Source organism: Drosophila erecta, unplaced genomic scaffold, assembly GCF_003286155.1.
Source record: "Drosophila erecta strain 14021-0224.00,06,07 unplaced genomic scaffold, DereRS2 tig00000021-arrow-pilon, whole genome shotgun sequence".
NCBI classification, from domain to species: Eukaryota; Metazoa; Arthropoda; class Insecta; order Diptera; family Drosophilidae; genus Drosophila; species Drosophila erecta.
The window spans coordinates 11,760,238-11,774,117 of NW_020825198.1; the positions used below are offsets into that span (position 1 = coordinate 11,760,238).

At 45.3% G+C, this 13,880-nt stretch overlaps 5 protein-coding genes across 5 annotated transcripts; 3 read left to right on the top strand and 2 right to left on the bottom strand.

Moving 5' to 3' along the window:
• Positions 1 to 274: 274 nt before the first annotated feature.
• On the bottom strand, positions 275 to 714 carry LOC6544453 (salivary glue protein Sgs-7). Its single transcript, XM_001972355.3, has 2 exons — positions 618 to 714; positions 275 to 552 (listed from the first exon to the last, which is right to left on the bottom strand). Exons 1-2 carry the CDS (start codon positions 643 to 645, stop codon positions 344 to 346), a joined length of 237 nt encoding a protein of 78 aa, XP_001972391.1. The 5' UTR covers positions 646 to 714; the 3' UTR covers positions 275 to 343.
• A 503-nt stretch (positions 715 to 1,217) lies between these two features.
• Positions 1,218 to 1,645, top strand: LOC6544454 (salivary glue protein Sgs-8). The gene is made up of 2 exons (XM_001972356.3): positions 1,218 to 1,290; positions 1,359 to 1,645. The coding sequence occupies exons 1-2, from the start codon at positions 1,263 to 1,265 to the stop codon at positions 1,556 to 1,558; spliced, it is 228 nt and encodes a 75-aa protein (XP_001972392.1). The 5' UTR covers positions 1,218 to 1,262; the 3' UTR covers positions 1,559 to 1,645.
• Positions 1,646 to 3,710: 2,065 nt separating this feature from the next.
• On the top strand, positions 3,711 to 4,939 carry LOC6544456 (salivary glue protein Sgs-3). The gene is made up of 2 exons (XM_001972358.3): positions 3,711 to 3,768; positions 3,843 to 4,939. Exons 1-2 carry the CDS (start codon positions 3,741 to 3,743, stop codon positions 4,814 to 4,816), a joined length of 1,002 nt encoding a protein of 333 aa, XP_001972394.1. The 5' UTR covers positions 3,711 to 3,740; the 3' UTR covers positions 4,817 to 4,939.
• Positions 4,940 to 5,195: 256 nt separating this feature from the next.
• LOC6544457 lies at positions 5,196 to 10,395 on the top strand. The gene is made up of 6 exons (XM_001972359.3): positions 5,196 to 5,388; positions 6,274 to 6,446; positions 8,585 to 8,905; positions 8,981 to 9,059; positions 9,122 to 9,904; positions 9,958 to 10,395. Exons 2-6 carry the CDS (start codon positions 6,297 to 6,299, stop codon positions 10,272 to 10,274), a joined length of 1,650 nt encoding a protein of 549 aa, XP_001972395.1. The 5' UTR covers positions 5,196 to 5,388; positions 6,274 to 6,296; the 3' UTR covers positions 10,275 to 10,395.
• LOC6544458 (putative alpha-L-fucosidase) lies at positions 10,315 to 12,712 on the bottom strand. The gene is made up of 6 exons (XM_001972360.3): positions 12,260 to 12,712; positions 12,053 to 12,194; positions 11,875 to 11,981; positions 11,061 to 11,537; positions 10,584 to 10,999; positions 10,315 to 10,519 (listed from the first exon to the last, which is right to left on the bottom strand). Exons 1-6 carry the CDS (start codon positions 12,492 to 12,494, stop codon positions 10,415 to 10,417), a joined length of 1,482 nt encoding a protein of 493 aa, XP_001972396.1. The 5' UTR covers positions 12,495 to 12,712; the 3' UTR covers positions 10,315 to 10,414.
• Positions 12,713 to 13,880: the final 1,168 nt, after the last annotated feature.

Consider the following 13,880-nt stretch of genomic DNA (forward strand, 5'->3'; position numbering starts at 1 on the left):
TGCAGCCACCACTTCAACAACCGCCGCGCCAACAACGACAACCACTGTAGGAACTACCACGACGGCACCAGCCTCTTCCACCCACAAAAAGCGTTGTTGGTGGCGCAACAACTGGTGCCACAACCGCGAGCACAGGAGGAGGTGCAACCACGCAAGGAGGTGCATCGTCGTCGTGGTCGTGACCCGCAGGAAGAACTAGTTTTCCTCTTTTCTGGATGATCTATACTGAAATAAACATTATAAAATACCTTCAGAGGACACGACTCCTTGCGACTTCGTTTTTGCAGTAGTAATAACAATTTTATTAGGGACGAGTTTCAGGATATTTAAGTGCAGCAGGTTCCTAAATCATCCATTGTGGCTCTCCGCAGACGCACTGCCGGATCTTCAGCTGGAGATTGCGAATATCGCCGATGAGCTGCTGACAAAGTTGGACCTTTTCGGGACACCCAGCACAGGCCTTGCCACCAGGTCCACAAGGCTGGCATCCACATCCCTGGGGTGCCTGGGATCCCGAGGCAAGGTCAGAGAATCCAATGAGCAGGATGCAAGCTGAGGATGAGATGCGAGATATTGAAGTTGGCTTGGGATTGGGGATGATCTTATTATATAGTTACCGATAATGGCGACTGCGATCAGTTTCATGGTTGGGTTGTATCTAGGTGGAGGTAACTTTACCAGATGGTACCAACTCAGGGAAATGCACACCTTTTATAGCGGCAAGAGTTTGGGTGGATCAATGGAAAAATTTTGACAAGCGCACCCAAAAATAAAAAATTCTGGGCAAACCAATTGAATTAAAATAAATAAAACACCAAACACGTTCCAGCTGGTTTCTTATTTTTAGAAATCATCTGCTTATAGGTTTTAATGCATTTTGTATATTTTTGGAATCTTAAGGTTTTATCTATGTGTTTTTCAAAGTGCTGTAAAGTATTTGGATTTCATTTGTAATCAGGAATACTTTCGTGCAATAATAATAAGGAATTTATAATGTTACATATTAATAATATTATATTTATAGATGCCATTTTAGTAGCACATCCGAAAGATGCTACAAAACTTAGCGAGTACAGTGAGCGAACTTCAATATGGGGTTTCTATTTGCATAAGTACAAATGGTTTGCCCGATATACGTGTATTTTATTTTTGGATGGAAACGCTAAAATTTCCATTGATTCCATAATACTTTGTGCTATAAAAGGTGTAGAGTACTCATGGACCGGTACCATCTGTAAAAGTTAACTTAGCAAGCAGCAACCATGAAGCTGATCGTTGTCGCCATCATTGGTAAGTGCGGAAAGTTATACCTTATCACTAATCCTAATCCACTTACTCCTGCGGTAATCCTGGACCAGCCTGCATCCTGCTCATCGGATGCTGCGATCTTGCCTCCGCATCCGAGGCGTGTGGATGCCAGCCTTGTGGACCTGGTGGCAAGGCGTGTGCTAATTGTCCTGAACGGGTTCCCCTCTGCAAAGATTTAATCAACATCATGAGTGATCTCGAGCGGAAGGTGCGTCTGTGCGTCTGCGGAGAACAAGAATGGTTGCTCTAGAGATGTATCTTCAACCTGATCAGCAATCAGCAAACCTGTTATCTGCTTTCCAGCCCTTTTAATAAAACTGTTATCATTTCTGCACAACCCAATCTTTATAATGCTTGCCACTGGAGAACTGACTTATTTGGCTGTCTTGGAGTGTTTATTTTGAGATGCATCCCTTGGAAAGTGTCACAACTAGTTCTTCCTGCGGGTCACGACCACGACGATCCTGCACCTCTTTGCGTGCTTGCACCTCCTCCGGGGGATGCGGTTGTGGCACCAGTTGTTGCGCCACCAACAACGCTTTTTGTGGGTGGAAGAGGCTGGTGTCATCATGGTAGTTCCTACAGTGGTTGTCGTTGTTGGCGCGGTGGTTGTTGAAGTGGAGGCTTCAGTGGTTGTAGTGAGCCATTTGGATGGCCAGGGCAATAGGGCTACCACGAATAGGAACTTCATCTTGAAATGTGCTAGAATTTGGGGAAGAGTCCGAAGTGAAATAACTTAAAATTATATCGAATTTGCGAGTTGCAGTGTTCTGCGATTTTCTGGAGTTGGAATGAACCCTTTCATAGTGGAATTGCTTCCGTTTTATTCTAGGGATATTGAGTACAAATAATAATTATCAAAATGATTTCCCTCCTCCACACGAAGTAGGTCTTATTAACGTATATCAAATATTTTCAATCAATATACGCCGACTCATTGGCTTACCGAGTGATTAAGACAGCTGTATAAAGGTTTATGATATTAATAACAATGTACCAAGCCAAACATGATATGACCGAAAACTTAATCGAGATACCAACAAAAAATTGAGGAAATAATAGATTTCTTGCATACTTTTATTATGTATATGTACTTATATGTATTAATTCGAGATAGCGCGATAAAAGTCGTAGGAGATGTTTTTAGTAGTATTTTTAGTAGTAATAGTTTTGACCAAGGTTAAAGGTGCATATGAAGGTTTGGGGTGATTTTTTAACAACATAAGACCGTGACCAAATAAGGAATGATTTTAAAGGTTCGGTATTTAGAAGAGGAATTCTTAAGTTATACTTAAAAATCTGCGATTCTTAATGATCGTATTAATAAATTGTTGTCCATTGTGAAAACATTTTTTATATATAATATCATAATATACCAGTTACTTGTAAAGTAAAACAGTATACTACATTTGTTGAAAAGTATGTAAAAGACAAAAGTAAGCGTTTCTGACCATGCAAATTATATATATTCTTGTTCATTCTTGTTATATGTTCTTGTTCTTTATATTATATTCTCTTTGTCCGTCCATCTGTCCGTCCGTATGAACGTCGAGATATCAGGAACTATGAAAGCTAGACGGTTGAGATTAAGCCATAGACGCAACGCAAGTTTGTTTTTCAGATGTTGCCACGCCCACTCTAACGCCCACCAACGACCGAATACTGTCACGCCCGAACTTTTGAAAACTCTTATAATTTTTCTCCATTTGATGATTGTATTCCCCCATTTCTATGTATATGCCCGTAAAATGTTAAATGTTAAAATGTGTACTCTCTTGTTTTTTCTTATTATATTTACTTTCAGGCGTCTTCAATTGTACGGATTTATTAAGGGGATTAAGAATAGGTAAGGATTTTGGAAAATTTTGTTGCTTTTGAGTGGTCTAGAATTCACATGAACTAAAGGTTTGGGTATCCGCTAGCAAGTAAGGAAGATGTATGTAGATGTATGTAAATTCATTGATCTAACGTAAAATAGCATGTCGAAACGCAAATTACCCAAAGTATATCCTAATTCAAACCTTAAAAGTATATTTTAAGAGTGCAATTACTATAAGCTAACTTCATCAAATGAAATAGTAGAACTCATATTTGTATTTGTATTCGACTAGTTGCGAAACTGAACCTAGTTAGAACCTATGTTATATTATAAACCCAGCCTATAATAAAGACTAATATTAAAGTTTAAATAAAGTGTTCAAAAAATAAACGCATTGCGTCTGCAAAACAGCTCTACACGTTTTTTCTAAAATTAAGTCCAGACGATCGAATCGACCCGAAAAAATCAAGCAAACACGAAAAGGCGGCTTGTGTTTGCATTATCGACACACTGCCTCCATTTTTAGAATTGCAGTTTCAGAGGAAAATGTACCTATAAAAAGGTGAGGACTCTCCATGAAAGGTATCAGTTTGCGGACAATCAAGTAACAAACATGAAGCTGACCATTGCCACCGCCCTAGGTAGGTTGCACCGATCGCTCCTGGAATCGGTATTTTTCGCCACAACTATTTCATCCACTGATATTATTCCTCAGTTGGGATCCTGCTTATTGCCTGCGCCCATGTTGCCAACGGTTCGGATTGTGGCTGCCCCAAAAGAACCACTCCCAAGCCCTGCACCACAGCAAGGCCAACTTGCGCGCCAGTAACAACCACCACCTGTAGGCCACCCACAACTACTCGCTGCCCGCCACCCACAACTACTCGCTGCCCGCCACCCACAAGGCCAGCTGAATGCACCGCAACAACTAAGCGCCCCACAGCTAGGCCCACAACTAAACGCGCCACAACTAGACGCACCACAGTTAGGGCCACCACTAAGCGCGCCACAACTAGGCGCACCACTAAACGCGCCACAACTAGACGCACCACAGTTAGGGCCACAACTAAACGCGCCACAACTAGGCGCACCACAACTAAACGCGCCCCAACTAGGCGTGCCACAACTAAGCGTGCCACAACTAGGCGCAACCCAACCAGACGCACCACAACTAGGCGTGCCCCAACTAAGCGTGCCACAACTAAGCGTGCCACAACTAGGCGCAACCCAACTAAGCGCAAGACAACCAGACGCACCACTGTGAGGGCCACCAAAACAACTAAACGCGCCACAACTAAGCGTGCCCCAACTAAACGCGCCACAACTAAGCGTGCCCCAACTAAACGCGCCACAACTAAGCGTGCCCCAACTAAGCGTGCCACAACTAAGCGTGCCCCAACTAAACGCGCCACAACCAAGCGTGCCCCAACTAAGCGTGCCACAACTAAGCGTGCCCCAACTAAACGCGCCACAACCAAGCGTGCCCCAACTAAGCGTGCCACAACTAAGCGTGCCACAGCTAGGCCCACCAGCAAGCCATGCGGCTGCAAGCCCTGCGGTCCTGGAGGCGAACCCTGCCAAGGATGTGCCAAGAGGGATGCACTGTGCCAGGACCTGAACAACATACTCCGCAATCTGGAGCGCAAGGTCCGCCAGTGCGTCTGCGGCGAACCCCAGTGGCTGTTGTAAGGCGTCTCCTTGAGGATCCTCGAACCACTCCCGCACCAAACGATGTGACCCCTGCACCCCTGCAGCTCGGCCAGGACTTTGACTTCGCCTTCGACTCCGACTCCGCCTTGTTTTCGTTTTCATCAATTGACTTGATAAGTAAGAATTAATAAAATTAGTTGAACTGCATACGTCTGAAGTGCGTTTATTTTCAATTTGGTTCTGAAGGAATTCATTCAAGGTATTCAATGCTATCTTCGCATGTATCTGCTACCAATGCCTTGGCTGCGGCTCTAAGTTGCATGTGGATTCGGCTCTTATGTTATGACTTGGTCAATGGATCAGCTGATTCACTCGGCTCGGGCCCGAATTCGGTTTGGGCCCGACTCGAATCGGCGGCTTTTGCGATCCGATCGCCACTCGAGTGCCATTGCTCGTCGCTGGTGGACGCGTTTCGGTGGATAGTACCTAGTATATAAAGGCGGCGGCGGTTTGAGCCAAGTTCGATCCGACTTAAGCGACAAATAAGTGCAATTAAGCAATTGGACAGGATACGAAACCCAGTGCAAACTGCAATGTGCGACTTATAATTGGTGGGTGGGTGGTATTATATGGCTATGACTCTGCGAGTGGCTTGTGCTTGTGTGCCCGATGTGGAGATAAATCTGCCTGCCCCTTCAAATTGTCAATTGCTGGCTAATGGCTGGGCAATCTCAAGAATCGCGGCTCTTTTGTTTTCGGCTCCTTGGCAGTGAATTGAATAATATGGACATGGATAAATGACTAAAACTCTCTCTCATGTAGATGTCTATCGCGCAGTTGGGCCAGGCATTCAGTTTCCAGGTGGACTAATCGCCGGCAGACAATCGCCGACGGCGGCCAAGGAGCTCCAGATCCTCTTAATTGGTGGGACCACCCATTACGCCGAGCCCTTTGACAACCATTGTACTCGGTGGCGGGCAGGGCGGGAATCCACTTACTTGCCCCACAGATTTCGCCACTAATCCAGCTGGCATCTCCTGGGGAATTGGTTGGCAGTGCCACCCGCATGCTCGCATGCCAAATATCGATCCCTATCGAGTCATATGCAGCACATGTATGCAAAGTGTTCCAGCGAAGTCGACAGTTGGTGTCTCTTCGCCGCGGGATACACTTTAAAAACCAAACGAGTAGCAAATACTTTTCTGCTCTAATGAGAAGCGCAAAAATTATAGCCACATTGACAAAATCCGTGGAAAGAATGCATCGCTGTGGGGAAAGAGGAATAGAATCGCACAAGTGCAACTGGAATTGCGATTGCCAAGGGTTTGGCGCCGAAACCTGACCTCCGATCGGGTGTTAACCTTTCAAGGTGGTCAAAGGCCCCTTTTTCTGGCAATTCGCCTCGATTTTTGCTGAGTGGCAGCGGGTTGAATGAGTCACGAGTCGGGCATTTCCATCGGTATCCATTCGCGGGCTCACCTCTTCTGATTTTCCAGCTGTTTTAGGGGAAGACCACGGCATGGACTCCAGCAGCAGTGTCGTCGCGGAGATCGAGTCCTCCAGTCCAAGTGACCACGGCCCGCCCACCCAGATCACCTCCATCGATGGCTTCTTCAATCGGAAACGGGGTCGTCCGCCGAAGAATCGCTTTGTGGAGGTCTACAAGAGCGTGAGTATATTTCAAAATACGATGCACTTTTGAATTTGTGAATACTTTATAGCTACGCACACAAAAAACAAATTTCAAAACTTTTTTGCTTCAGAACTTAGAAAAAAACAATTTGCATCACTTTTACAAGGCCTAAAATGTAGTAAACTGATGATATAGGTTTATATAATTAGGAAATCATAAAAGAGTTCATGTTCCTGGAATACTGCTGCCATTTTCCCATTATTCTCGAGGTTCTCGTGAAAATATTCCAGCTCTGACTCGACCCAGTTGCTTGGTTCCTTTTCGGTCTGTCTGCGATCCGATCGAGGCTCGATTGTAATTAGGAATTTGCGCCTATTTGTGTGCAACGTCAGCCATTCGGAGCCCATCCCCCATCCCCATTTCCCCGCCAAAGGGAGGGGGGGGGGGTGCCTAATGCGGCATTTAGTGTGCTGTGCGTTGAATTGAGTTTTCGGATTTGGTTTTTGCCATATTCGTCATATTAATATTGACAACGAGTGTTTCCGCATTTATTTCACTTGCTGCCCGTCTAGCGACGTCGACGGCACTTCTCTTGGCACTCCGCCACCTGCCCCCGATAATCCCCCTTTTGGCCACCCACTCCCCCTCGATACACTCCCCTCCCCCCTCACCCCTCCCCAGCGCTGCCCAGGCGACGAGCGTTATGTGCTTTTAACTGTCATTTTCATAATTTCTACATTTTTTCGAGCCAAGCTCATGCACACGCACCACATCGCACTTGTGTGTTTACGATTACCCAGCCCACGCGTCACTCTCCTTGGCGAGCACAATGAGCATGGACAGTACACCGCGAGAAATGTGGGTCAATTCCAAAAAAAGGGTTGCGAGAAACTGGGGTTTTGAAGTTTTGGGTCATTAATTGGCTCCTAAACGTAGTCATTCAAACTACTAGCACATACATTTATTTTATTTCAAAAACATCCCAAATGTTTCTTAAACAACATTCCCCCTATATCTAAATTAATATAATATTTTGAAAATACCTATGAATTCTAAGGGATATTAGGAATCAGCTAAAAGTTGTACATCCAAGACATAACCCATTAGGTTTGCCCGAAAAAGTTGCATCCCCTTTTCTCAGTGTACCGCTGGGTGAATAAAAGACAAATTTGAATAAATATTTTGTCGATTGCCATTTGTGGCATTCTTTTGGGAAGTAAGCCGTGCCAACTCTGGGAGCCGAAGGGGTGGGGGCTAGGGTGACCCAAATCGGAGTCGGGAATCAAGGTGGTGCAATGGGTGGATCTCCTCGCGCAGCGCCGCCCACTTTGATCCCTTGAAACCGCTTCGATAATCCCAAATGGCGATAGAAAGGAGTGATACGCGGCATTAGCAACAGCAGTAATAATAATAATAATAATTCCCATACACACTTGTATCGCATTTAATCAAATAAGGTGTGTGCCAAAGGCAAAGGCAAACTCGTTTCATTGTCTTTCAATATTTTCGGTGTAATTATTGTTATGGGTAAATGTGAGAGTGCCGTATACACTGTCACAAGTGAAACTATTTGGATTCTTCAAGGGTAGAAATTTGTGTAACTGGCACATAAGATTTCATTGTTTTATATAGGGTTTGCAGTGATTTGAAGCCACTTCTGTGCTTTTCATATCGCCCATCCATATTATAATTTATTTATTTTCCATATTCGTGGTAAATATTTGTTTACCATTTTCGTAAGCCTATTTTTGGATTGCTTTAGGGTATCCATGAGCTGCACTTGTATTTGATATTTTTAATGGTTTCTCCATTGTTTTTGCTTTTGGCTTTTTCACTTCACTTCACTCGTTCTTTCTCTCTTTTTTCATTTTATTATTGATTTGATGCGTGAACAAAATTTAAATAGTGACATTTTGGACCAACGACAAACATTAACAGTAATTTCGGAAATACGAGTAATAAACTGGTTGCGGCCGACTGTTTGTCATAAATCCAAAATGTTTAATCCGAAAACTATGACAATGACAACAGCAGCAAGTACGGCCCTGCCATGCCAAAGTAATTTAATTCCATGAAAGGCGCCCCCACATTGCTGCGTGGAATTTTGGACACAGATTTCGTTTGTCAACAAATTCAGAGATATGCGTTTTTCTATTTTTATGATGCCCATACAGGCGCAGCACTCGCCGCAGGCCATCTTCACCAGCTTCAAGCTGGAGCGAAGCGAATACTCCGGCCCAGGAGCACCAGTTCCCAGTGGCTCATCCGCCACGGGGGCCACTGCAGAGGATCGCTTGTCTCTGGCGGATCGGGATGGATCAGCCACTGATCTCACACCTAGTCGCTACCGGAAAAGGGGTCGCGTCTGGGCGCCATCGCCGTCATCATCGTCGTCTGTGGAGCAGGCTGGCAAGAGAAGCGCCATTCAAGTGCCCCGTGTTGCAGCGCGGAGTGAGACGGAGTCTCGGAGTAGCCGCCATGAGTCTTCAGCCCAGGTAAAAGTTGTTCAAGAAACTACCTAACAAATAAACTTGTATTTCTTATTTTATATCTGTTTAATGTGGTTACAGCCCACCTTACAGCCTTCAGAACCTCTAGAATCAATCTCGTCAAGGAGTGCATCAAGCAGGATTTTGGACAAAGTTTCAGGTAAGCTGGCTTAGTTTCAGGCATACGAAACTTGACTTATTCAAACTTACGATTCAATGCAGTTGTTCGAGCGGCGGGAACTTTTTATCCGGAGAACGCGAATTGCGAATCAGCTGCCCATCGAGAAACGCCGGAAGTGTGTAGCTCGAGATATCACAGTCGCCAGGAGTCAGCTGACTTGGAGGTGGACCAGCCGGAGGATCTGAGCATGCGTTCGTCTCTGCAGGAAGCTACAGCCACACCGGCGGCAGTGGGACCAGCTTTGAATATGAATCTGCTGCAGTTTAAGCAGCTGATCGATTTGTACCAGCGACAGGTGCTGCTGCCCAGCTTTCTGGCGGCAGCCAGCCAACCACTGGCGTTACCGGGATCAGGAGCAGGTCCCGCAGTTTCAGGACCCCTGCTGGACATGCGACTCTTGCTGGAGAATGCCGCTCAACAAAAGCTAATGCTCCTCAATGCAGCGGCAAGTGCAACGGCAAGTGCGGTGGCAAGTGCGGCAACCACAACGATGAATTCCGGCCAGAGGACTGCGGTGAAACGGATCCGGGATCACGACATACCAAGTGGCTACCTGAAATTCCGCTTCAACGAGGACTGCGGATTCGAGCGGTGTGGCTACCGGAATCACCAGTCGCACTTCCACTGCAACCGGCGAGATTGCCACTACAGCTTCTGCGACAAGACCCGCTTTGTGCAACATACGGCACGACATGAGCGGATGGACACGTTGATGGGCGACGATTTCCGTCAATTCCGGGCCAACATGCAATGCGGAGTGGCCAGTTGCTCATATGCCACTGCAACTGCCACGGCCACGGAGACTAACCACCAAAACCGGATAGGTAAGCCATCCCAGAATTATCAGCGCATTTTTTTGATTGCGCCTGTTCTACAGATCCCACAGAGGCAGTGGCGGCATCCTCTAGGAAAACATCGCACTTTCATTGCCGCAAGTGCGATTACGTGTGCACGGACTCGAACAAGGTGGTGGCCCATCGAAGACTGCACCTTCGCCAGGACTACGTCCGGAGTGCGGGATTCCGCAAGGTGGCCGGCAACGAGCAGTGCGATTCCCCCGGCTGCTCATACGCCCAGCGGCACACCCACTACCACTGCGTCTCCTGCGACGGCGGAGTCCTTTCACGGGCACAACTGGCGGCCCACAAGCACCGGACAGGCGTTCCCAAGCCGGAGGCGGACACCACTCCCTAGAACATTATAGAAACACACCTAGACTCAAGGAAATTCGCAATCTGATACAATATACTAATGCAATGAGTTGAGCGTGTTTTCCTTCGTATAAAACGAAAGTAACTTTGTCTGGTTAATAATACATGGTTAAATGGCCATGACTACATTATAGTTATTTTGAAAGTCCAGGCGTAGTTAAGGCCTCTTTTGTCAATGTGATGTTTGGGTGGAAACTCGATGTGCAACCTGTTACGGACAGCAGCCCACTAAAGCGAATGTATTAGAAGAAAGTTAGGTTGCATCTATTAATTAGTGGCTAATGTTACATACCTTAATTGTTGTGTCCTCCATGCCCAGCATGACTACCTGGGTACTTTGCTCATTCAGGACATCGCCACCGGTGCCCATGTCGATGCCAGTCAACATCACATTTTGGAACATGTTGACGTCCTTGCCAAGCGGATAAATATCCAGTTCATTGGTGTCGTACGGATACTCCAGCACAAATGCGTAAACGGTGATTTTTCCATTGGATGCCTCCTTTTGTCGCGTGTACCAAACATTTGCGGTGAGGGTATCGTTTTGATAAATCCAGGGCACACTGCCGTAAATACCCTCGCCATTGATCTCCAGCCAGCGACCCATGTCCCTTAGACGCTCCTCGAAAATGGGCAGAATGGTTCCAAACTTGGTTGGGCCAACATTGATCAGCACATTGCCATTGCAGCTCACGGTGGTGACAATCTCTGCGAAATGTGAGAGGAGTAGTCTAATCTGTTAAATGATTTTTTGCATTACTGTACCCACCTTTAATGACTTCCTTGGAGGTCATGAAATCGGCCAAAGAGACATCGAATCGCTGACCCCAGCTGGTGCGATCCAGTGTGAAGGCGTTTTCCCACTTGTGGGCCTGCAGAACGCCGGGATTGAAGCGATCGGCACAATTGTAGAAGTCACCATGCATGCAGGCAGTGCCGAAACCCCAGCGATCGTTGGTCACCACCGTATCCCTCACAGGGCTATCATTATACAGCCAGGCGATGAACTCCTCGGAGCGCCAGTACTTCGCTGGCGCCTCCCAGTCGCCATCAGACCAGATGATCTCCGGCAGGTACTGCTGCACCAGCTCCATTTGCTCCGGCCGCACCTTTCGCTCCACGAAGTGCTGTTGCATCAAGAGATGCAGCTTGTCGTCGGTCCACAGTGGGTTGAACCATTCGAATAGGGAATAGTAAAGTCCGAACCGAAGATCGGACTCCTTTCGTATAGCGGCAGCCAGTTCCTCTGGGAAAATGCAAAGTGTATTAACATATAATTTTAATAAATTATACCCTATTTTTAGAGAGTTATTATGAAGAAGAGAGCCTAGAGAGATCGATGAAGAAGAGAGATCGTGGCGTTCATACGGACAGACGGACGAACGGACACACGGACGGACAGACTCGGCTATTGATCCTGATCAAGAATATATACTTTATATGCTCGGAAACGCTTCCTTCTGCCTGTTACATACTTTTCAACCAATCTAGAATACCCTTTTACTCTACGGGTATAAAGACGTAGTCTTTGAAGCTCTGTCTTCATCTTTTTGTCTGGGATTACCTATTTCAGACCCACTTACTGACTATATCCCGCTTGGGTCCCACATCCATGGAATTCCATCCGTAGCTGTTCTTCGAGGGCCACAGCGTGAAGCCGTCGTGATGCTTGCTGGTGAGCACTACGTATCTGGAGATTAATGAGGATTAATGATCGGAGGCATTGAATTGTAAGATAACACCGTGTGTGTGTGGGAGTACCTGGCTCCGCTATTTTTAAAGAGTAACGCCCACTTGGTGGCATTGAATAGCTCCGCTGTGAATTGGCTCGCGAATTCCTGATAAGTGAAGTCCGGCTTGTAATTACGCTGCATGAATTGGACGTATTCTGGATTACGGAGATCTGAAAGGGAAGTTATACAAATGTTACAATCTATATATCGATTCACATTCTTCGAACATTCATACTTTTCCAGTTGGTCCAGAACCACTCGGATCCGAAACTGGGCACAGAGTAAACGCCGTAGTGCAGAAAGATGCCCACCTTGGCATCGTCGTACCACTGGGGCAGTGGTCTCTGGTCCAAGCTGCTCCAGTTGGGCTGGTATCGAGTCCGTGGACCCGGCACCTGTGCGTCGACCTCCGCTCCAGAAATCCACACGACGATCAGCGCCACCAGAAGCGTCCAAGCGGAGATTGCCATTTCCTCAATTAGGCGACGGTCTGATTTTTGGCTTACTCTGATGCGACCGCCTCGCCTAGTGATTCAAACTCAACTGGGAAATGTTTTGAGCGGAGAATGGTTCTCTGAGATTGCCGGCTTTCAACAAAATGAATTTGCCTATGTGAGTGTGAGATACAATCACTTTCACAGCGGGATACATCAAAGTTACACAGAAAAACAAAATCTTATTTATTTGAGGTAATAAAAACATTAGGGTATACTAAAAGAAAAAGTAGCAGTAAAAACAATTTAACAGAGAATTTCAATTTGTAATAGTTATAATTTCATATACAACCGAATATAAACTTTTTTTTGAGTATTTAACGTTGTGAAGCTGAAATGGTGATAAGAATGCTGTTTTGTGCCGATTTGTTTATCAGCATTTCTAATTTGTAAACACGTTTGGTAAACAATTCGTGAATTGGCGGCTTATATTCACAAAAGCAAGATACGTAATATAGGTTTTAATTTTGAAGCCCAGGATAGAAAGAATTATACTCAAGTTCCGATATGTGTAGGCCTGCTTTATAAATGAATTGTAGCTCTTCATAGCCCATAGCTAGAACAAAGCTTGAAATTTGTATCAAGTATATCTGCGATTGGATACAAATGTGTATATACGATTCGGGATTAGACTGTGTCCAGACGAGGCGCGATATATTTTCAGTGGCATCCAGGCTTGCCCACCTGCGTTGTTGATTTGAAAATCCCAGAAAATTGATGTCGTTGTTGATTTTTGATTTCGCAGGATAGTAATACTTCAAGTAATTCAAGTGCAGCAAGTAATACTCCGCTTAACCAGTAATAAAACATCACATCTCGATTGAACATAACAGTTTATTTTATTATCATTTCTCATGCTTTTGCCATGTTTGCTTTCATTTGTTTTTGCTGACTTAAAAGGTTTGTCTTTGCATTTAATTCCACCTGTATTCTATTAATAACCCACATACCTACATATAAATACATGTATCATTTGCCTTGTGTTTTTGTTCGAGTTCATTGCATCGCATTCAAAGTTCAACAGATTGAAAGTGGGTGTCGTTAAGAGTATAGTTTTTGTAGCTTAGGCCTGGACAGCAGTACAGTGAAACTGGAGTGGATCGAGTTGCAATTATCTACATCGGGACAGGTGAACCGTTGTAATACACAAAAATTGGCTTCTAATATTCTACGTCGAGCGCATCTGTTTCTGTTTCTAAAGTAAGTTTTCTTCATTGCCATTGGTTCTTGCTATGGGTATATAAACACAACACAATACAGCACAACATACAAGTCCCGTCTGTTTAATTGTTTAGAAATCCGAAGCATAAATCTGGTATCTTCCTACATATTTATTATTAAATGTTTGCACTCATTGCAAAC